The sequence below is a fragment of the Elaeis guineensis genome, chromosome 6 (genome assembly GCF_000442705.2).
Source record: "Elaeis guineensis isolate ETL-2024a chromosome 6, EG11, whole genome shotgun sequence".
NCBI classification, from domain to species: Eukaryota; Viridiplantae; Streptophyta; class Magnoliopsida; order Arecales; family Arecaceae; genus Elaeis; species Elaeis guineensis.
In genome coordinates, this window is record NC_025998.2 from 124,753,619 (window position 1) to 124,777,648 (window position 24,030).

At 37.8% G+C, this 24,030-nt stretch overlaps 1 protein-coding gene across 3 annotated transcripts in view; it reads left to right on the forward strand.

Annotated features, from left to right (window-relative positions):
- The window catches only part of LOC105060024 (putative disease resistance protein RGA4), a 71,653-nt gene extending 49,531 nt beyond the window's left edge, over nucleotides 1–22,122 (forward strand). For 2 of the 3 annotated variants that reach the window (XM_073259721.1, XM_010943589.4), the window contains exons 2-3: nucleotides 16,620–19,844; nucleotides 21,696–22,122. In XM_073259721.1, coding sequence (XP_073115822.1) covers nucleotides 16,680–19,814 — 3,135 coding nt within the window. In that variant the 5' untranslated portion in view covers nucleotides 16,620–16,679 and the 3' untranslated portion in view covers nucleotides 19,815–19,844; nucleotides 21,696–22,122. Of the gene's footprint in view, nucleotides 1–16,619; nucleotides 19,845–21,653 lie in introns of all 3 variants that reach the window. The other variant, XM_019855712.3, reaches the window with a different exon arrangement.
- Nucleotides 22,123–24,030: the final 1,908 nt, after the last annotated feature.

The window sequence follows — 24,030 nt, forward strand, 5'->3', positions numbered from 1 at the left end:
TCTAATATTCATAATAATCAAAGTGGTCCACATCGAATCTGATAATCCATCTGAATCATAAACTGACATCCAAATCAATTAGTAGGGTCTTTGCTAATGTTTATAAGTATCAAGTGAAAACTCTCTCTCACATTTTTGCATCAACGTGTTAATCTTTGCATGTGATTTATTGTTAAAACTAATTGCATTTAAAAAGTGTTAGTAGATCTTTGAATGTAGATGTGGTGAGGTAAGTTCCTTACTTTGGATTTTATTTTTGTTATTTAAGGTTTTTGTATTTTGAGAAAATTCCACAAGGTTTCTATGCCTATAAACATATATGTGCATGAGAAACGTCTTGAGCAATTGTACTTTTATATTCTTGAGGCTAACATGGACCTAAGGTGGTCTATAGTTATTGGAAATTAAAGTTAGCTTCCATTGAAAGTATTTGCCAAATTAAGAGTTTGGACTAATTTCCATCAAAAAGCAAAAAAAAAAAAAAAAAAAAAAAGAGAGGAAGAATTCTGACTATGGTGCGTTCTTTGTATATAGTTCTTTTTTCCAAGTCTCCCGTTAGTTTTAATTCCAATTTTGTGCTGGTAAAAGTTCCTTGTTTCAGTGGCTTGTTCATCCAAGCGATCCTTACTGTTTTGGGAGAATAACAATGAAAATTTTTGACCCAACCAATTCATTCAACCAGCAAATTACATGTTTTAAATAGATTCTGGTTTGACATAAATATATTTGGACCATTAACGGGTCAACTTACCTTTGCCTATTTGACCTATTTAAAATATGCTTAATCTGTTCCTATCCTATTTAGGCAAACCGGCTTAACATGTTTAACATATTTAAATCTATTTAATTTATTAAAATTATACTTATCCTGTTTAATATGATTTGACTTATTTAGTTGATGGCTTATATGAGTTGAATTCGATTATCTATTTAATAAATAAATTGACTTCAAATTTAAATTTTTGATATATTTAATAAACAATTTGGATTGACAAATTGTTCGCTCAACCCGCATTCAATCCTAAGTGTATCTTACTCGATCTGCTCAGCTTGCCACCTGTGGCTTCATCCAATCTTTAATCTCCATTGACTTATCAATTAACATAGAAAGGGAAAAATGACAAGATACCAAGAATGGCAATGGGGTGGTATAGATCGTGTAAGCTATTTTTACAATCAGGAATTATATATCAATGCTCGACACATACTTATCTTAGGGTGGGGCGGATAAAGTTGGATAGGATAGACTGTCGTAGGTACAATTTTAAAAATTATTTTTTTACATATAAATCGAATAAACACTATAAAATTTTAGTTTCTTAATGGCATCAAAATCATCGTTGAAAGATTTAAATATCACTACTAACATTATTAGTGGCGACCATAATGGCTGTGAATAAAACAACTATCACTAATAACTCTAGTGGTGACATATATTGCCACAAAAAATCACACTATAATTTCTTTAATCTTGCCAAAGAATGAGGTGTGAGTCGCAATGCTTTTGTAGCTATATATGTGGTCACTATTGATACTAGATATTTTGTGGCGAGAAAATTTTCTATCACAAGAAAGATTAATATTAATAATAAATTTCAATAGTCAACGTACAAGGCTCGGTGTTAGTAGCAACTCTAGATATTGCCACTAAAATGATGAAGTCCTATTAAATAGAAAAGAACATAAAAGTAATATCTCAGCATTTACATAACATTAAACAGGATAAGAGTCCAAGATTATATAATATAATAAACTAAATTTTAATAATAATAGAAATAACAAATAAAAATATTATTCTTTAGGAAGTCAAAGATTCTTTAAATTAAAAAACAATCAATTAAAAAGAGAAACAACTAATTATTATCTTGTAGCCTCTCTCATGTTTAATTTTTCTCATGATCGATCATAATACTTTCTTCTCCATAATCATGCATCATAACAATCAAGGCTCATATAGTTAGGACTTGTTCAAAGTGGACATTGTTATTATTCATATCTATCCTGGATCTGCTGCAAGTTATAGAATGAAGATCCATCCCCACCACCAACTCAAAATGGGTCAGGTATAACTTACCCCGTCAGGGTTGACTCAAGTCAGATACTCAATACTTCCACAACCTACGTACCATGATTAAAAAGAGGAAGAAATATAAGTATGTACCTCAAAAATATAAACCAATTAGTGAACAAGTCACCTTTTCAATGACTCTATTCTGTATTTTTTTTTTTTTTTTTATCGAGTCATTTTCCTAAGTCTTCCCTCTTTCTCTTCCACCAATGCCTTAGTTCACTATCTTTTAATAAAGTTGAATCTTAAGGCCAATCAGGTGCAGAAAGAATTTTGATATAGTATTAATTTTGTCTTTCAATATAAAGAATATTTCTTTCTTCTCCATGTTGAATGGTTTCGTATCACAATTCGTTTTTAATTTCTTGCTTGCATTTTCTCTGTTTATATGCACTGCATCACAATAATCAGAAGGTCCTTCATGCTATCTCTGTTTCAATGTTATGAGACCTAAAGGCATAAATAAAAATGATCTTGAATTTGTATGCATTAAATTAGGATTTGACACCTTGAGATTCGATCCATATTGACCCTACAGCGAGGTTCGCAACGAAAAATGGAGTCCAACGAGACCAAGATCACCTCAAATGGAGTCCGGATGGCCGAGATATGTGCTTTTGAAGCTTGCACGGAAGCTGAAGCAACGGAGGACCGTCGGCAGTCAGTGGCGGGCCGACGGAGCGGAGGCGGCACTGCCGCAGGCGCAGTGGGGTGCCTCCCAGCACGCGGGCGTGGCCCAGCCCAGGTGTGGGCGCACGGCCCGACCTAGGCACGGACGCGCGGGGTGCGGCCGGCGCAGGCCCAGGCCCAGGTGCCGCTGGGGCCTGGTTTTCCCAGTCCATCGTGGACCGGGTGGTCCACAGACCCACGCATGGACCGTAGATCGGTTTTTCATCCATTTTTTGCAGTCCACGATATTGTTTCGTAGACCGAAGCATGATCAAACGGTCCAGAGAGCTCCCGGTCATGATCCAACGGTCTGGGCCTTAATCTAAGGTTATTTGGGCTATGTTTGTGTTTGATTAGGATTAGAAATCCTAATCTAATACCTGTTTAAGCCTTTAAAAGGCTAGGAACACTGGTATCAGGGTGTGGTGGCTTGGTTTAGCAGGAGGCTGTGGTTTTGTACAGTGAGGTTGTGCGGAAACCAAAGATCGAGAGCCCGTGAAGATAAAGGGATGCCGTATGCTGAAAGAGGAGCAGGACTTCTGGACAGTGGACAGCGGTCGCTTCAGAGGTTCAGAAGAGTCTTCCAAGAGAGAGAGCTTTCGTGAGGAGAACTTTCTGTGAGAGAGAAATTAGATATATGAGGGTTGAGGGTGAGATCTCCTCTCGTAAATTATTTTTTTATAGTGCAGTTTGCATGCCCTATAGAGGTGAGTCCTTTTGTGGCTAATCCACGTATTTTGATTGTTTTTATTTCTTCTTTCTTCCTGCTGCATTGCGCAGTACCGAAAAGATCTTGAGAGATGGTGTTCTAGTCAGACATCCACCCAATAAGTCGTATCAGAGCGAGGTGGTACAAAGACGCAGATTGCAGCGGTGGTGAGCAAGACTGAGGTGGAGAAGATAGGAACAATCAAGATGGAGATCAATAAATTTGATTGGAAGAGCAATTTCTCCTTGTGGTAGGTAAGAGTGAAGGACGTACTCATCCAACAAAGATTGATTGATGCTCTCTTGTGCGATGAGAAGCCAACCACCATGGAGGTACGGGATTGAAAACAACTACAGATGCAGGCGGTGAGTACCATCCGTATGTACCTAGCGGATGAGATGGTGATCCATGTGCTGAGCGAGACTTCTTCGACAGTACTGTGGTCGAAGCTCGAGGAGTTGTACATGGTGAAGTCTCTCATCAACACTCTTTTCCTCTGGAGGCAGTTTTACTAGCTGCAGATGGTTGAGGGACAGAGCGTGCAGAAGCATCTAAGCCACTTCTAGAAGATCCTCATCGACCTCCTCAGCATTGGTGAGAATGTTGAGGAGAAGACCATGGCGCTGGTTTTGCTGACACTGCTTTCTCCTTCGTACGAGTCTTTGGTGACTGCTCTTTCAGTGGAGAAGAGCACTATCAAGATGGACGAGGTCACAGAGGCGATACTCCAGAATGAGGTTCTTAAGAGGGAGAACCCGGCTTTTAGCTCAGGTGGTGGTAGCTCAGTCTTGGTGGCTTCTGGAGGAGCAGGAGGTGGTAGACGGAGCGACAGGAGATCGCGACGAGAGCAGTCCAAGTCTAAGAGAGACTTGAGCAAAACTAGATGTTACCGATGTGAGGAGTTGGGGCATCTAGCCTGAGATTGTCCTCAACTCAAAAATCGAACGGTGGCTGCTGTGGCAACGGCCAGCAGTGATTCAAAGGGAGATGTCCTAGAGATATTTGATGAGGTATCTACTTCTTTCCAACAGTGGATATTAGATTCTGCATGTACCCATCATGTATGTTACAGAGAGGAGTAGTTTGACTTCCTGTAGAATAGTGAGGGCACTGTATATCTATCGAATTGATCGAGCTGTGCGATCAGAGGTATTGGGACAGTCAGCTGGAGGACACATGATGGTGCAGTGAAGAGATTAAGGGAGGTCCGATACATATCCAATTTCAAGTGGAATCTTATCTCACTTAGCAGATTGGATTTGAGAGACTACAGGACGGTAGCTGGTGGAGAAATCTTGAGGGTGCTACACGGTGATAGGATTGTACTGGAGGAGAAGAAGGGGAGCAGAGGACATTATTACCTGACAGGGAGCCCAGTGCGAGGTGGAGCTTTAGGAGCCAGGTGGAACCTAGAGCGAGGTGGAGCTCCAGGTGCAGGTGGATCGGACACGAAACAAGAGACTCGGGAGGAGGAAAGGCGACGTCGCAAAATGAGATTCCTATTACCGCAGGATGATGCCCGAGTAGGTCTCAGATCAAGAGGAGGCTGAATATCGAGTCGAAGTGAAGATTGTTAGGATTTGATGTCTCGAGATTCAATTCATATTGAGCCCATAGTGAGGTTCGCGATGAAGATCAAGATCACCTCAAACACAATCCGGATGGCCGAGATACTACTTTTGAAGCTTGCATGGAATCCGAGGCGATGGAGGACCGTCGCCGGCCGATGGCGGGACGCCGCCTAGCATGCAGATGCGGCCTGGGCCAGGCGCGGGCGCACGAGGCATGGCCCGGGCCCAGGTGCCCGACGCAGGCCGATCCAGCATCGTTGGGGCCTGGTTTTCCTAGTCCACCATGGACCGGGCAGTCCACAGACCCGCGCATGGACTGCAGATCGGTTTCCCATCCGTTTCTCGCGGTCCATGATATTGTTTCGTGGACCGAAGCACGATCGGATGGTTCAGGGAGCTCCCGATCACGATTCAACGGTCTGGGCCTTAATCTAGGGTTATTTGGGCTGTGTTTGTGCTTGATTAGGATTAGGAATCCTAATCTAATACCTGTTTAAGCCTTTAAAAGGCTTGGGAACACTGGTATCAGGGTGTGGTGGCTTGGTTTAGCAGGAAGATTTGGTTTTGTGCGGCAAGCAGGCCGTGAGGTCGCGCAGAAACTAGAGACTGAGAGCCCGTGAAGAAAAAAGAATGCCGTATGCTGAGAGAGAAGGAGCAGGAGGTTCCTGGACAGTGAACAGCTGTCGCTTCAGGGTTCAGGGGGGTCTTTCAAGAAAGAGAGCTTTTGCGAGGAAAACTTTCTATGAGAGAAAAATTGGGTGTACGAGAGTTGAGGGTAAGATCTTTTCTTATAATTTTTTTTTTCATAGTGAAATTTGCATGCCCCATAGAGGTAAGTCCTTTTGTGGTTGATCCACGTATTTTGATTGTTTTTGTTTTTTTTTTTTTCTGCTGTATTGTATAGTATCGAAAAAATTTTGAAAGATGGTATCCTGATCAAACATCTATCCAACATATTACAAATAGTTTATCTTCTATATATGGATTTGGTGCAAGATACGACAAAGATATCCTGCACAAGATCTGCTTTTATAGGCATACTATTTATTGTTCAAGGAAAACGACATAAATCTCCCACGTTTGAGAGAACCTCAAAAATGTAACTTCAATTGTTTGAAACAAATTATTTTTTTTTTCAAACATAATTAATATAATATAGCAACAAATTTTATTATATATTACTTTTGAGTTATTATTCTCTTATTTATTTTATTTCTTTGCAATATTCTCATCCTTTGAATCTATGCACTGTCTTCGTACCAACAAAATCTGCTGTTGAAAATGATTGCATTGATTTATTCTCCTTACCATGTATGACTGTTTCCAAGACATAATCTTTTCCCAAGAAAACATAGAGACTAATTTGCATCTTGGTGTCATTAAATAGCTATCAATAATCTTAGATGCTTGGCTTAGATAATCTACCATAGAAGAATTTTGAAGTTTTAATCTTCTTAAATAGATAGCCAATAGAGATGTCTGTTTTTTTCATTGTTTGATAGTGTTTTATAAAATAAAAAGGAAAGATCTTTTACCAAAAAAAAAAAAAACTAGAAAGGAAAGATCTTGACCAACGCAAATTTTATTTCACCTGATTGCTCCATTATTCCTTCCTCTTGAAGGTTAACCTTTATATATATTAGTATTATACACGCACAATGCATGTATGGTCCTTATGCATATATATATATTATATATTACTTTATAACTCTTAATATATTATAGTATTCTAATTGAAAAGTATAATATGCATTCTATGGTCCTTAAGCAAATTCTATTGTACCTATAGATTATTTTGGATTTTGACTTTATCTCGTTCACTTATTTTACTGGAATTCACCAAATTTGATTTCTATTAATGCAAATTTTTATTGATATCATTATTTTCCTAGCAAGCATCCATGCTACACTTATCTTAGACTTGCACTAATGACAATAATTTCTAATTATTAATAATATTGATATTTCAAATAATCCAATATAATTTTTTTTTATTTAATTACTTATTCACTAATACAAGAGTTGAATAGCAAGTATTATCTAAATACCGGCTTTACGAATAAAAAAATTGTTATAAAGAAGATTCTTAATTAGCAAGATATAAAATTCTAATCAAGCGATTTTAAGAGGATGACCTATAGGCACTGTTTAAGATTGCTGTCAGCTTTTGTTATTAAAGCTTTTGAAAGTAGAGCCATTTAAAAAATTGTTAGCTATTTAAAAATTATATTTTTAAAATACTATAAAATTTTAATATTTATCAGATAATTAAATTAAAAAATAATTTTAGTATAAGAAAATGACAATAAAAAATATTGCATAATGCTTTCAATTTTTTAATCTTTGTACTATCAAGTACCATTATGATAAAGTATTCCTAATTTACAAATTATTTATTTTATATAGTATAATTTTAGAATTTATAATATTATAAGATAATATTGTAATCCTGAAATATAATAATGTTATACTACTAAAATATTATTATCATGATATAATAATGATAGTAACATATTATTGTCATAATATTACCATATTAGAATATACTATATTACATTGTACTCCAATATAATTTAATATAACATAACATATTATAATATAATGTGAGATCATATTATATACTATAGAATAATAATACAACATAACATAACCTCATATAGTGTAATATAATAACATTATATAATATAATATGATATGATATGATAATATTATATTATATTAATAATCAAGTGATTTAATTATATTATCTAACTAATATTATTAGTTAAGACTACAAGTATACTATAATTAAATTATAATAATATAATTAATGTTATATAATATCGCATTACAAATAGTGATAATATTATATAATTTTTTATTAATTATATAATATTATATTATATTAATAATTTATTATATTAATTATATTATAAAATGATAATATATAATGTAATGTAACATAATATAATATAATAATATATTATTACAAAGTATAATTATTATGATATATGGACATGGTATTGTTTTTTTAGCACATAATATGATACTATTTTCATATTAATATAATATGATGCAAAGTATTTTTTTACTAATATTTTATATACTTTATTTTAATCTAAATATTATAATAAAAAATATAATAACTACAATATTCAAGGCTATTTTGGTCATATTAATAAATTTGTGATGGATTTTAAAAGTACTTTTAAGAAGAAGCTTCAATTTGAACATTTGTCCAAAAAAATTTTTTGAGTTTGTGGGAAGCAAAAATAATTTTAAATTTTTTAATAAATACTTTTATGTTACCTAGAAGTATTTTTTAAATTCTAAAAAAAAAAATTTTTTTTGATCGCCTCCAAAAACAATCCCAACCAGGACCTTGGAAATAGATAAAAAGGCTGATGGATTGTTCTTCCATATGGAGAATTGTCACGCCCCGAACCCAACACCCGGGTCGGATACGTGATGGCCGCACACTCCTTAGAGCAAGCCCTAAAGAATATGCAAGGCCAAAATAAATCATTACAACCTTAACATCCATAACAATTAATTTCAACAATAATTCATAAAATTTTGTATAGATACAAATTAAATTTCTTCAGTTCTCTGATCAGGTACTATAACACTCTATCTATCCATCTGCTCACCCATAAATCTAAGCCATAGCCAATCATGAACATCCTGTATCTCTGAAAAGAAAAGAAAGATGAAGGGGTGTGAGCTTTACAGCCCAGTAAGAATTCCCATATCACACTGATATAGTAATATAGTCTGAAAATAAAGAATAGCAATAAAATATAAAATCTCATGTTCAATGTCCAGAATAATGCAAACATTCATAAATTTGCTGTCTTGTCAAAATAGATGCATTATCATATGTTAACAGGTGAAACACTTTTGTTCAACAATTGTTTCATGCCTTATCTTTCATTTCTCTTTTCATAATCACATGATTTTTAACATTTTCTTTCTGGCTCTGGACTATCCAAGTCTATACCTCAGTCATCATCCGGATCGAATCCATTTAAAAAGTCTTCCAAGACTGTCCCAGGATGAGCTCCTGGCCGGCTGTCCTACGTACCAAAGCCCGTGAGAGGCTGTCCCAGGCATAAGCTCCTGGCGGGCTGTCCCAGGCATGAGCTCCTGGCCGGCTGATCCACCTGTAAGCCAGTGGGAGCTGTCCCAGGCATAAGCTCCTGGCGGGCTGTCCCAGGCATAAGCTCCTGGCCGGCTGTTCCACATGACAAGGCTAGTCCATACCATATATCTCTTTCTTTTCATTTAATCATTATGTGTTGATTTCATCAATCAATTTTGTCTTGCATTATGATCAATTCAGATATGTTATATCCATATAATCATGCCATCAATCTCTGATACATATATATTGACATAACATACTCATGCTCAAAATCAAATAACAGTATCTCAGGTATAATAAATTCATCGATCTCAAATCCGACGATGCAAAAACCAACGATGCAAGACCAATAGTAAAATAGCATATATAATAATAATCATGTACAGGGATTCTTACCTTTACCGGTGACTGATCCAAACACAGAAATCAATGTTCTTCTTTGATTTATGAATTTCTTTAACAAAATATTTCACTCGATATCATTTGCAGATGATCATCTCTTCGTAACCTTGATCAATATAAAAATCACATATGGAGAAAATTATCGATAATCGACCTGATAACACAAATCTAGGATCTCTCTTAGGATTAACCAAAATTAGGATTTACCTAAGTATCTGGATCCTCCACTGATCCATAAGACTTCTAGAGAGAAAAAATCCATGAAGAGAGAGAAAATTCTAGAGAGAGAAAGTAGAGAGAGAAAGTGGAGAGAGAAACCTTCGTATCCTTTCGATGAGGCACTCATGATCGAGATCATCAGAGGTCCTATCAGGGTGACTCAATATGAATCAAGTGTTACAAATTTCGAATAGGATCGGACTGAGATCAGATCTACTGCACGAATTTTGGAGCAATCTCAAATCATCTTATTTTCATCTTCAAGTTTATTCTAGGGTTCATGATGCAATCAGAGAGGAAGAAAAGATCCTAGAGAGACAAAATCTGTAAAGAGAGAGAAAAGTCTAGAGAGAGAATCTAGAGAGAGAAAATATAGAGAGAGAAGGTAGAGAGAGGAGAGAGAAAAGAGAGAGAAAGGAGGGAAAAAGGAGAGAAAAATTCTCTCTCTTCTTCTTCTTCTTCTTTTATTTTATTTTATTTTTTTATTTCTTTTTTATTTCTTTTTTCTTTTTCCTTTTTTCTTTTCTTTTCTTTTTCCTTTTTTTCTTTCTTTTCTTCTTCTTCTTCTTCCTTTCTTTTCTTCCCGCGGTTTCCTTTGGCTGAAACAGGGGAGGACCGTGAGGTCCCCCCCCTCGGTGGCTCGGGCTCCGGCGGCTTGGCCGGAGATCCGACAACGGCCGGCGATGGGGTTCGGCCGGCGGCTCTCTTCTTTTCTTTTTTTTTTTTTTTTTTTTGAAAAACAGGGGGCCGTCCCTATTCTTTTTATTTTTCGGTCATTGGCCGGTCATCGGCGGCCAAGATTTTCAGGGAAGGAAGAGAGAGAGATGGAGGTCTGGTCTTGGGGATGGGACGCCGCAACCGGCGACGCCGGTGGCCGGAAAAGAGAAGAGAGGATCCGACCGAAACAGAGTAAAACAGGGGTTTACCTTGTTCATGGATTTTTCGACGATCCTGGCGGCCGGCGAGGGTGCACGAGGCCATGGAAAAGAGAGGAAAGAAGAGAGGAAGGAGAAGACGGGTTTACCTCCGACTCCGGTGAGGTCTCCGGCGAGTATTTGAGATGAACACGATGAGGACATCCGCGGCTTCAACGGAAAAAATTCGAGAAACATAAAAGAAAAATCCGGTGCTCGTCGTGACCAACCTTAGAGGGAAGGAGAGGGGGTTTTATAGGGTGTAGGGGAGGTCGAATCCACCTCGGATTCAACCTCTCCACCGGTGATTTGGGTGGAAGAAGACTCCCAGCGGGAGTCTTCTTCATTCTCTTTTTTTTTTTTTTTTTTTTTTTGTAATGCTTTCGGCTTTTTGGGCTGATTTGGGCCGGGGTATTACATTCTCCCCCTCTTCAAATAATTTCGTCCTCGAAATTAAGTTGTGCTGTTCTGGATACCTATTTCAAAATATACATTCTTCATGTCATTCTCAAGCTTACAATAATATCTTATATATTATTTATTTCTCATGATCTTGTTATAACAAAAATTATTTGAAACTTCAAATTCATCTCCTCTTATTGATTTCTCAACTTTTTGAAGAACTGTAACATTTTGGACTTGTATTAATATACTACCATTATTTGTCTAATACATTTCACTCGAAATTCATAATTATTTCAGACTACCCTTGATAGAAAATAAATAAAGGTCAAACATTGATCACTCTTTATAATCATCGATTTCTTTCTTCACTTGACCTTCCAACAAATTTTATATGTAGACTCTCATCTTAAGAAAAATCTCAATCTTCTATATCAGTTCGAGTAACAATATAAAAAAAATATGAGATCTATGTCAGGACATTCTAAGTTTGAACTAATATCAGAACTATCAAACTATTAATAAACTTGAGATATCTAAACTTTCTTGGCATTATCTATAATGAAGCAACCTACTAACAAAAATTATCCAACTATGATCAGATTAAAATCATTCTTTGTTTACAACTAATGTATTCCATAATATCTTCAGAATCAAAGAATTAATATTTCTAATCAAATTAACCCACCATACTTTTGCTGCGCACTCTGATATTAATTTATCAAATTATTTAAGTCTATCAAAGATAAAAATATCCTTATATGTTAGATCAATCCAGGATAGATCCAACCTTCAAATTTCATATAGAACTTAGGGCAAAACCTTAAGTTTCTTTATCTTTACTACTTTTGGGTATAGCATATTAAATCTTGATCCACTTTCTATGTTTGAAATCATTGCATAAGTTTCATCACTTTTCAAAAATCCGACATGTCTAGAATTAATTGGAGTTAATCTTAAATTTACCTTACAATCATTTAGATAATTTCTAAATCAATCTTTCTTTTTAAAAGAATTAATTCTAACTTGACAACTAAAAGAACTCAAGCCAACATCCTTATGAGTAGAATCAACTTGATTATTTCTTATAGAGCTCTTTTCATCACAACCCTTAATATTAATCGATAAATCCATAGAAAATCTTGTCCCTTGTATAAGTCATTCAAAATTTAACACTAGCAAGATATCTTAATTTAATTTAAAAATCCAAACTTTGACTTGAATGATTAATACACTTCACCATCTTTAATAATCACAAAAAAAATCTAATCCAAAGATAGTAATATGAATTATTAAAAAGATTTCATCATAACCTGTATATCATTCTCTGACACAATAAATTTTCTTCTTTAATTTAATAATAATATCAAAATACTTTTGAACCACTTAGAAGAGTAAGCTTTTGACTTGAAATTCAATGCAACTTGAAAGATCAAGGAATCATATTCAGAATTTGATATTTTGAGTAACCAAAGATTTCACCAAGATGTGTATCTTGTATTCTCATAATAAAATTTAAGTATATATACCATTCTGTCATGCCCCGAACCCAACACCCAGATCGGATACGTGATGGCCGCACACTCCTTAGAGCAAGCCCTAAAGAATATGCAAGGCCAAATTAAATCATTACAATCTTATCAACCATAATATTTAATTTCAATAATAATTCATAAAACTTGTATAATTACAATTAACATTCCTTCAATCCTCTGATCAAGTATCAACGGTACTCTATCTATGCATCCGCTCACTCACAAATCCATACCATAGCCAACCATGGACATCTTGTAACTCTGAGAAGAAAAGAAAGACAAAGGGGTGTGAGCTTTACAGCCCAGTAAGAATTCCCATATCACACTGATATAATAATATAGTCTGAAAATAAGGATAAGCAATAAAATATAAAATCTCATGTTCAATGTCCAGAATAATGCAAACATTCATAAATTTTCTGTCTTATTAAAATAGATGCATCATCATATGTTAACAGGTGAAATACTTTTGTTCAATAATTATCTCATGTCTTATCTTTCATTTCTCTTTTCATAATCACATGATTTTTAACCTTTTCTTTCTGGCTCTGGACTATCCAAGTCTATACCTCAGTCATCATCCGGATCGAATCCACTTAAAAAGTCTTTCAAGACTGTCCCAGGATGAGCTTCTGGCCGGCTGTCCCACGTACCAAAGCCCGTGAGAGGCTGTCCCAGGCATAAGCTCCTGGCGGGCTGTCCCAGGCATGAGCTCCTGGCCGGCTGATCCACCTGTAAGCCAGTGGGGGCTGTCCCAGGCATAAGCTCCTGGCGGACTGTCCCAGGCATAAGCTCCTGGCCGGCTGTTCCACATGACAAGGCTAGTCCATACCATATATCTCTTTCTTTTCATTTAATCATTATGTGTTGATTTCATCAATCAATTCTGTCTTGCATTATGATCAATTCAGATATGTCATATCCATATAATCATGCCATCAAGCTCTGATACCATTCTGTCACGTCCCGAACCCAACACCCGGGTCGGATACGTGATGGCCGCACACTCCTTAGAGCAAGCCCTAAAAAATATGCAAGGCCAAAATAAATCATTACAACCTTAACATCTATAACAATTAATTTCAATAATAATTCATAAAATTTTGTATAGGTACAAATTAAATTTCTTCAGTTCTCTGATCAGGTACTATAACACTCTATCTATCCATCTGCACACCCATAAATCTATGCCATAGCCAATCATGAACATCCTGTATCTCTGAAAAGAAAAGAAAGATGAAGGGGTGTGAGCTTTACAGCCCAGTAAGAATTTCCATATCACACTGATATAGTAATATAGTCTGAAAATAAAGAATAGCAATAAAATATAAAATCTCATGTTCAATGTCCAGAATAATGCAAACATTCATAAATTTGCTGTCTTGTCAAAATAGATGCATTATCATATGTTAACAGGTGAAACACTTTTGTTCAACAATTGTTTCATGCCTTATCTTTCATTTCTCTTTTCATAATCACATGATTTTTAACATTTTCTTTCTGGCTCTGGACTATCCAAGTCTATACCTCAGTCATCATCCGGATCGAATCCATTTAAAAAGTCTTCCAAGACTGTCCCAGGATGAGCTCCTGGCCGGCTGTCCCACGTACCAAAGCCCGTGAGAGGCTGTCCCAGGCATAAGCTCCTGGCGGGCTGTTCCAGGCATGAGCTCCTGGCCGGCTGATCCACCTGTAAGCCAGTGGAGGCTGTCCCAGGCATAAGCTCCTGGCGGGCTGTCCCAGGCATAAGCTCCTGGCCGGCTGTTCCACATGACAAGGCTAGTCCATACCATATATCTTTCTTTTCATTTAATCATTATGTGTTGATTTCATCAATCAATTTTGTCTTGCATTATGATCAATTCAGATATGTCATATCCATATAATCATGCCATCAATCTCTGATACATATATATTGACATAACATACTCATGCTCAAAATCAAATAACAGTATCTCAGGTATAATAAATTCATCGATCTCAAATCCGACGATGCAAAAACCAACGATGCAAGACCAATAGTAAAATAGCATATATAATAGTGATCATGTACAGGGATTCTTACTTTTACCGATGACTGATCCAAACACAGAAATCAATGTTCTTCTTTGATTTATGAATTTCTTTAACAAAATATTCCACTCGATATCATTTGCAGATGATCATCTCTTCGTAACCCTGATCAATATAAAAATCACATATGGAGAAAATTACCGATAATCGACCTGATAACACAAATCTAGGATCTCTCTTAGGTTTAACCAAAATTAGGATTTACCTAAGTATCTGGATCCTCCACTGATCCATAAGACTTCTAGAGAGAAAAAATCCATGAAGAGAGAGAAAATTCTAGAGAGAGAAAGTAGAGAGAGAAAGTGGAGAGAGAAACCTTTGTATCCTTTCGATGAGGCACTCATGATCGAGATCATCAGAGGTCCTATCAGGGTGACTCAATATGAATCAAGTGTTACAAATTTCGAATAGGATCGGACTGAGATCAGATCTTCCGCACGAATTTCAGAGCAATCTCAAATCATCTTATTTTCATCTTCAAGTTTATTCTAGGGTTCATGATGTAATCAGAGAGGAAGAAAAGATCCTAGAGAGACAAAATCTGTAAAGAGAGAGAAAAGTCTAGAGAGAGGATCTAGAGAGAGAAAATGTAGAGAGAGAAGGTAGAGAGAGGAGAGAGAAAAGAGAGAGAAAGGAGGGAAAAAGGAGAGAGAGAAAAATTCTCTCTTTTCTTCTTCTTATTTTATTTTATTTTATTTTTTTCTTTCTTTTTTTTTTCTTTTTCCTTTTTTCTTTTCTTTTCTTTTTCCTTTTTTCCTTTCTTTTCTTCTTCTTCTTCTTCTTCCTTTCTTTTCTTCCCGCGGTTTCCTTTGGCTGAAACAGGGGAGGACCGTGAGGTCCCCCCCCTCGGTGGCTCGGGCTCCGGCGGCTTGGCCGGAGATCCGACAACGGCCGGCGATGGGGTTCGGCCGGCGGCTTTCTTCTTTTCTTTTTTTTTTTTTTTTGAAAAACAGGGGACCGTCCCTATTCTTTTTATTTTTCGATCATTGGCCGGTCATCGGCGGCCAAGATTTTAAGGGAAGGAAGAGAGAGAGATGGAGGTCTGGTCTTGGGGATGGGACGCCGCAACCGGCGACGCCGGTGGCCGAAAAAGAGAAGAGAGGATCCGACCGAAACAGAGTAAAACAGGGGTTTACCTTGTTCATGAATTTTCCGGCGATCCTGGCGGCCGGCGAGGGTGCACGAGGCCATGGAAAAGAGAGGAAAGAAGAGAGGAAGGAGGAGACGGGTTTACCTCCGACTCCGGTGAGGTCTCCGGCGAGTATTTGAGATGAACACGATGAGGACATCCGCGGCTTCAACGGAAAAAATTCGAGAAACATAAAAGAAAAATCCGATGCTCGTCGTGACCAACCTTAGAGGGAAGGAGAGGGGGTTTTATAGGATGTAGGGGAGGTCGAATCCACCTCGGATTCAACCTCTCCACCGGTGATTTGGGTGGAAGAAGACTCCCAGCGGGAGTCTTCTTCATTCTCTTTTTTTTTTTTTGTAATGCTTTGGACTTTTTGGGCTGATTTGGGCCGGGGTATTACAAGAATAGCGTTAATAGATTCCATCGAGGGGCAATAAGTAGCTGTAAATAATAAATACTTTATTGACGGCTGCGGAGCAGGGAAAAAGAAAATCACAATACAGGGATTCAGCATACAGGTCCTGTTAGATCTTTCTCACACACTGAAAGGCGTTCATCGATTCCAAAAATAAGTAGCACTTATAAAACAATGAATACTTTAATGAAGGCTATCTAATGTACAAAGAATCACATTACAAGGACTGAGAATAAATTAAGCTCCGCAGAGGACACACAAGTTAATGGAAGACAACGAAATCCTGCAATGTACAAGCGTGGCGCCTTCCTAACCTGATGCTTTTGTAGTTCTCCTATTTTGCTTATTTTCTTTTTCATCTTTATTAACTGGCTACCCACATCCCAGGTGTTCTTTGTTGTGCTTTCCTGTCTTTTTGGTTGATAGAAAGCATCGTGCAAGAAGGAGATGTCGATGATAGCTGACGCCTTCGTCTCTAAGCTCCTTGATGGCTTGGCCTCGGTGAAGGATGAGGTGGCCCGGCTCTTAGGTGTGACCGATGAGATCGCACGGCTCCAAGAAACTCTTCAAACAATAAAAGCCGTCCTCGCCGATGCCGAGAGGAAAAAGATTCAGAGCGAAGCCATAAATAACTGGCTCAAGAAGCTCAAGGACGTCATGTACGACGCTGACGACATCCTCGATGAATGCCGGTTCGAGGCCGAGAAATCTAAAGTTGCAAACCCCTCCAGACCTCAACCTTCCTCTTATTTTTCTGTTGGGATGTCAGTATTCAAGAAGATGAGGTTTACTCACCAGATTGATAGGAGAATCCATGAACTCAATCAGAGGCTAGAGAACCTCTTGGCAGAGAAATCTAAATTTGATCTCCACCCCTCTTCTGCCGGCCGTGAGGACCACCAATCCACTTCTAAAGTTAGCAGGATGACATCTTCCATACCGGAGCCTGATATCGTGGGGTCAAACGTCGAGCAGGATACTGGCAAACTGGTGGAGTTGTTGATTAAGGAGGACACTCGAGAAAACATTCTTATATTTGCCATCGTTGGAGTTGGTGGAATTGGCAAGACCACTTTTGCTCGAAAGATTTTTAACGACGAAAGGATAGCAGCCAACTTCCCGATGAAGCTCTGGGTCTGCGTGTCCAAAGATTTTGAAGAAACTAATCTGCTGAAAGACATCATCACTCAGGCAGGGCACAGTCCAGGAGGCTCCTCTAGCAGATCACTGCTCGAGCCCATGGTTCGAGAGGCTGTCACAAATAAGAAATTCTTGCTTGTCTTGGATGACTCATGGGACCAAAAAGTATGGAATGATTTACTCCGAAACCCCTTGCAGAGTGGGGCAACGGGAAGTAGAGTCCTAGTGACCACAAGAAACAAAGGGGTTGCATTGCAAATGAAGACTGTAGAATCTCATCAAGTGGAGCTCTTGTCTGCTGAAGATGGTTGGGTGCTGCTGCGCAAGGTGGTGGTTTTGAGTGGGCAGGAGAGAGAGATCGAAGATCTAAAGGATATCGGAGAGAAGATTGTTGACAAATGTGGCCGCCTCCCTCTTGCTATCAAGACCATTGGAGGAGTATTATCAAGGAAGAGAAGGAACAAGAAAGATTGGGAGAAAGTGCTTGAAGTCCTTTCAAACAATGCTTGGACCGGCCTTCTCGAAGAGTCTCAACCGGCACTATACTTGAGTTATGAAGACCTGCCATCTCATCTTAAGCAGTGCTTTTTATATTGCTCGCTGTTCCCTGAGGACTGTATGTTGGATCGTCACAAACTAATTCGTTTGTGGATCTCTGAAGGGTTCATCCATGAAGAGGGAGATCTAACATTGGAAGAGTTAGGTGAAGATTATTATGGGGATCTTGTTCAGAGGAGTTTATTGCAACCAGATCCTTGGTGTGATGATCATAATCCTAGATGCACTATGCATGATCTACTATGGTCTCTTGCTCGATTTTTAGCACGAGATGAGAACCTTTTTGTGGAAAGTGGGGTTGAAGTCGTAAATAGTTCATCTTCAGTACTGAAGCCACGTCGCTTACAGAGTTGCGTTTCAGAAGAAAAGCGACAAGAATTTATTGATGCATTGGAAGGGTGCAAATCCTTGAGGACTCTACTGTTGAGAGGATCACGGGTGGAAGAGAATGATGCCAACAATCTGATTAAGAAGACACCGCGCTTGAGAGTACTAGACTTTTCAAGCTCTAATATCACAAAATTGCCAGACTCCTTGGAAAATCTCATACATCTACGTTATTTAGATTTGTCATGGTCTGGCATAAGCGAGCTACCAGAGAGCATGGGAAACCTTGTAAATCTGCAGTTCTTGATGCTCTTTGGCTGCAAAAATCTACGCAGCCTTCCTAAAGGCATCGGAAAGTTGCGCAACTTGCGGTGTCTTGATCTTTTTGAAACAGAACTGGAGGGTATACCTATTGAAATTGCAAACTTGCATCGACTAAACACACTGATGAATTTCACGGTCAGGAACAACAATAGCAATAGTGGTTGGTGTACAGTGGAAGAATTGAAGCCTCTACAAAAGCTTAAAGTGCTCCATATCGTGAAGCTGGAGAGGGCATTGAATGAGGATGAGGTTAGAGGAGTAAATGCACTGAGGGACATGTTGCAGCTTGAAGTGCTACATTTGTCGTGCGAACCTTTCAGAGTTGATGATGATGGACAAGTATGTGATTACAGAGAAGAGGAGATGCAAAGAATCGAGGAGGTCTTTGAGGTGACGCTCTGCCCACCGTCACCGTCGCGCCTAGAATCTCTTACAATCTATGGTTTCTTTGGACTCCATCACCCGAGTTGGATGGCATCTAGCACTACGGACTCGCTCTTCTCTGGGCTAAGACGGTTGGAACTCTTATTATGTCTGTTTTGCCCGCGACTTCCACCATTAGGGAAGCTCCCCAATTTGGATTACCTCCACATAAACTGTGCACATGCTGTCAAAAGGATCGGGGCCGAATTTTTGGGTAGCAGAGATCAAGGAGGCAGGATACAAATTTCATTCCCTAAGTTAACAACATTGATGTTTTTTAACATGGACAATTGGGAGGAATGGGAATGGGAGGTAAAGGATGATGACAGACTAACAGCGTTACCAAACTTAAAACAATTGACACTTTTTTCGTGTCCAAAGTTGAGGTCTCTTCCTTCTGGCCTTGTTCACTATGCCACTGCCCTCACAAAGCTGGAAATACGAAAATGCGGAAGTCTAAAGGCAATTAGGGGCTTTTCCTCTGTCAAAGAATTGGAAATATCTTGGAGCCCTAATCTAGAGTGTGCTTCAGACCTTCCTAGCTTGGAAAGGTTGACGTTGCTTGATGAGGAAATGAGGTCCCTACCGGAGTGGTTACATGGAGGACAACCTGAATTCCCTGTGCTCAACACGCTTCAAATCAAGGTCAGTGACCAACTACTCCGCAGATGCCTCAAGAATGGCTTAGATTGGCCCAAGATTGAACATATCCCCTACGTATATGGCAAGAATGAATATGGATCCAGATACATCTCCAAGAGTCCCTCTGCGTTCAGCACCAACTTAAATGATGATGTTGAAGATGAGTAGACGCGCACGAGGTTCTCTCTTCGCAATGAGGTAACCATTTGTTTCCAAATACCATGCTTCTTTTTGCTAAATAAAAATGGGATTTTTCTCGATATCATCATACATTTAAGTATTTCTATCCAGATCTTCTTGGGCTAAACCATATTTCTCTGTTAAGGTGTAATAAATATGCAAATGGTATCTCTTTATATAATTGCCTACATATATTTGGTGACATATCATCGTTGTATACAAAGTCTTCAGAGTAGAAGCATTGTTTTACCACAGACCGCACCTATTTCCGGAATCTATATCCGGTTGCATTTGTAAGCAAAGAGGCTTATTTCCAGCATTGATTTTATATTTTATAATTTTCTGTTACTTCACACCATGGATTTTGTTGTTCTCACTATTTGGTATTAGCATCATACCTCGATGATTCATGTTTGTGTCATCACTGTGTTTAGTGTTTAGAATAACCTTTTTTCTGGATTAATGATTGTTCAATGTAGTCAAAAATTAGAGAAATTATTAATGGAAAGAGGAACAATCTGCGAGGCCTCTGAAGAGAGGAATTTTTATGCAAATTGAATTCTTGTCTTTCTTATTTGATTTGTATTGCAATACATGATGCATCTGATTTTCATGTTCGTGCATGAGTCATGAAGGGTAGTAAAAAATTAGCATCACATTGATTTATAGAGAGATAAATAGTACTGCAGATATATTAGATAGCGACATATATAGCTACACAGAAGATGCTCCACATGTTATAATTTCTTGTTCTTTTGCTACACAATGATGGATGTTACTGCAACATATTGGCAAACTGAATTTTGTTCCTTTCTTCCTTGCTGGCGTTAGTACAGTTTCTAAATACAAGCCAAGAAGAGAGTGCAAGGAAAACTCAGTTTGCCTATGTGGCAGGTCAAATTTGGCTGGCTCGTAATGAGCGATTATTCCAGCATGTATACACTCCTCAACACTTGGTTAGGAAAGTTATAACTGATACTTTGTTATTGTCTCAAATCGGTTCCCCTAAGACTCCATTGTGGTACTGAGGTGGTCATTCATCTTTCCTCTCAACCAACAATCATATTATGGTTTCTTGGCATCCCCCTCCCGCTAGGGTTATCTTGATTAACTTTGATGCCTCAGTTGATGATTCAAAGGCAGCTGCTGGCTTTGTCATCAGGGATTCATTTGGTTTTCTTCTTAGAGCAACTGTGCCTTACGCTGAATTAACTGCAACATGGCTTGGGGTTTATGTTGCCCGTTCAGAAATTTAGGGGCAAAACATACACTTACATGGTGATTCAATCACCGTTGTTAATTGGCTAAAGGTTGTGAATGGTAGGCAGCCAAAGCGGTCTCCTCTTTTAAGTGAATTTCAACAGTGGCTAAATAATTCCCCTAATTGCATTGTTTCTCACATACCTCGAGAAGGTAACCGGGCTGCGAACTATGTGGCAGAGATAGCTATGAATGGGGATTTTGATATATATCCTCATGCTCAGCTGCCATCACAACTCTATGATGTATTACAGGCAGATTGCTATGGAGTGGAGTATTTTCATGACTTCTAATGCTTATGATTATGGCTTATTTCTCAGTTATCCATTATTGTGAATTTATTTGCAAATGTTCTGGTGAGCTTGGTACCTGTACACAGGTTCACAGTGTGCCTAATCTTTGGTATCACATGGCCAAGGAGAAATGTGCAATTGGATCTTATGGCTGTTTTCTAAATGATTTCCTGTCTAGTTCCATGTTAATACTGCCTACCAAACTATTTAATATGCTGATTGCTTGTTCTACACTCTTTAACTTAAATGATTCTATCCCGCCGATACTTCACAGGCTCTTTATGTTTCACTTAATGGGCTATACATTGGTTAACAGGGGGCCAATCAGCATCAAAGATTTAGTGAGAGAGTACAAATCTGAACAATTCTATTTATGTTGCTTATTATTCATGGAAGGATTGGTCTGTTATATTGGAAAATTAACAACAAATGACTGCTCCTCTTTCTGCACCAAATGGCATGCTGATCCAATCATGTGGCGGATTGTATGGCAATCGTTTGTTTGGTACAAACACAAGTCTGGAGGATTTAATTAATTTTATCTATGCTTCATTTGCACCTGTGCCAATACCAGTTTGTGTATCAATGTTATGGTGGCACATTCAGTTTACTTTATCATGCTAATGTATTTCTTTTGTGCAACGTCCTGTCCTATGTGCACATTCAAGAAACTGATCCAGCTGAGGTAGTATGGATAGCTCAAGACTTTGTTCAACTGATATGGGGTTATCATTACGACAGTATCACTAGTCTCTCTATGCATCCTTGTAATTCATTATATCTTCAGCAACCTCCATGCATTGTCTCTACCAACAGTAGTGGCTCTGAATTGGGGTTCAATGGCCAATGTTCTTTCATTCAACAACAGTGGTGTACCTGACATGTAATGAAGACGTTTCCTCACCAAAAGGATAAAATAAAATCGTGACAGAAAAATAAAGATACGTACGTGCATCTAAACTTTGTCTGCAGCAATATATGTGAACCACAGGCACCGTCTTTAAATTCTGGCCTCATGCAAACCAATAGAGGCACGCAAAAAGAGGGAGTTGTGGCCTTTATCTGTGCACGCATGTATTCACACCCACTCTCTTTTAACTGCATCCAAACCCTTGAGCCATTAGGTCTCTGGAGTCCAAATCTAATGTAGAGCTTCAGGATGCAGCCATGGCCGTGTGGCTACGGAAAGGAAGCTGGGATCCATTGATTGAAGACCTTCGGCAGCCACCGGTCGAGATACGGCGAGAAGGAGCCACGGTTTAGGTCCCTCCACTGATCTCCATTCAAGACCGACCAATCACCGGCAAATGATGGTTGGGGGGAGATCCCGGGCAGAAGGCCACTGGCTACGAAGAGGTCGGTGGGCCTTTGGTTGAGAACCGCTGAGGAAGGAGTCGCCAGCCATGGGGATTTCAGTTGTGATCGGAAAAACGGAGGAACAAGAAGAAGGAAGTGGGTTTCGGGTTTCAGATTTCGGGTTTTGACCCGTAAACCCGAATCCATTAATCAATTAACCGTTAATAAACTAACTAAACTAGACCAAATTCAGCTGATTTAATTTGGTTTAAGGGCTTTTGCAATTTAGTCCTTGATAAAGAAACTAATTTTATAAATATTCTTGTAAAATTGCATTCCAGTCCCTATAAAAGATTTATTACGTAAAGACCCCTCAATTATTATGAAGTCCTCGTAATAAATTTTATTGCATAAAGATCATATAATAATTATAATAAGATCCCTGTCATATGATTTTATTGTATAAAAGTCCATAAATTTGCACATTGCATGTTTTATGTACTTTTAATTTATTTATATGCAAACAAAAAATTATAGGCCTATTATCATATTCTTGATGATGTATTCAATATTCTATTAAAGTTAGTGGATTTATTATGTTCAAGAGTAGTTAGAATTCTGAATAAAGTAAAAACTATATAAAAACTATAAAATAAAAAATAATGGCATATGAACAAAATTATAATTAAGTTATACAAATAATTAACTTTACCTACAAGAAATGGTTATTTTTAAGATTTAATTGGAATAAGATGGTAATTTAGGTGTTAAGAATAAAATTTTTTCTAGACCCATAGATGCAGAACTTTACTTTTTTTTTTTTAATACCTATGTTGTTGGGCTTGTTAATAAAGTTTTAGTAAATTCGATGCATGATGCACCTCTACCTACAGAAAGATTAGAATTTACTATTAAAATAATATTAATTATTTTAGATTAAAGTTTAATTAGTCTCATTATTTGATGCTAAGATGATAGTATTAATTCTCATAATTATTGATAGTAACATTAAAAATTTTTTCTTAGTAGCTTGAATTTCTTAGAACACAAAGAAAGAATAGTGCTCACATTAGGGTGTGCTGATCTTGATATGATATTTAAGTAGATGAACTTCCACCGCTTACTATTATTTCAATAGTAAAGTTTTCGTATCAGATACTTTTTGGTCTACTTTATTCTGGCTTCTCTTCTATTAGAGTATGATCTCTTTAAGATCTCTTATAGTATCCGCAATGAGGATTGGATAATAAATTATTGACCAAATTTGTGTAAGTGGAGAAAAGATTAAGAGAAGAAAAGATAGAGAGCATGAAGATTGCTTAACATCAAGTTAGTGAAAAATCAAATAAAAAGAA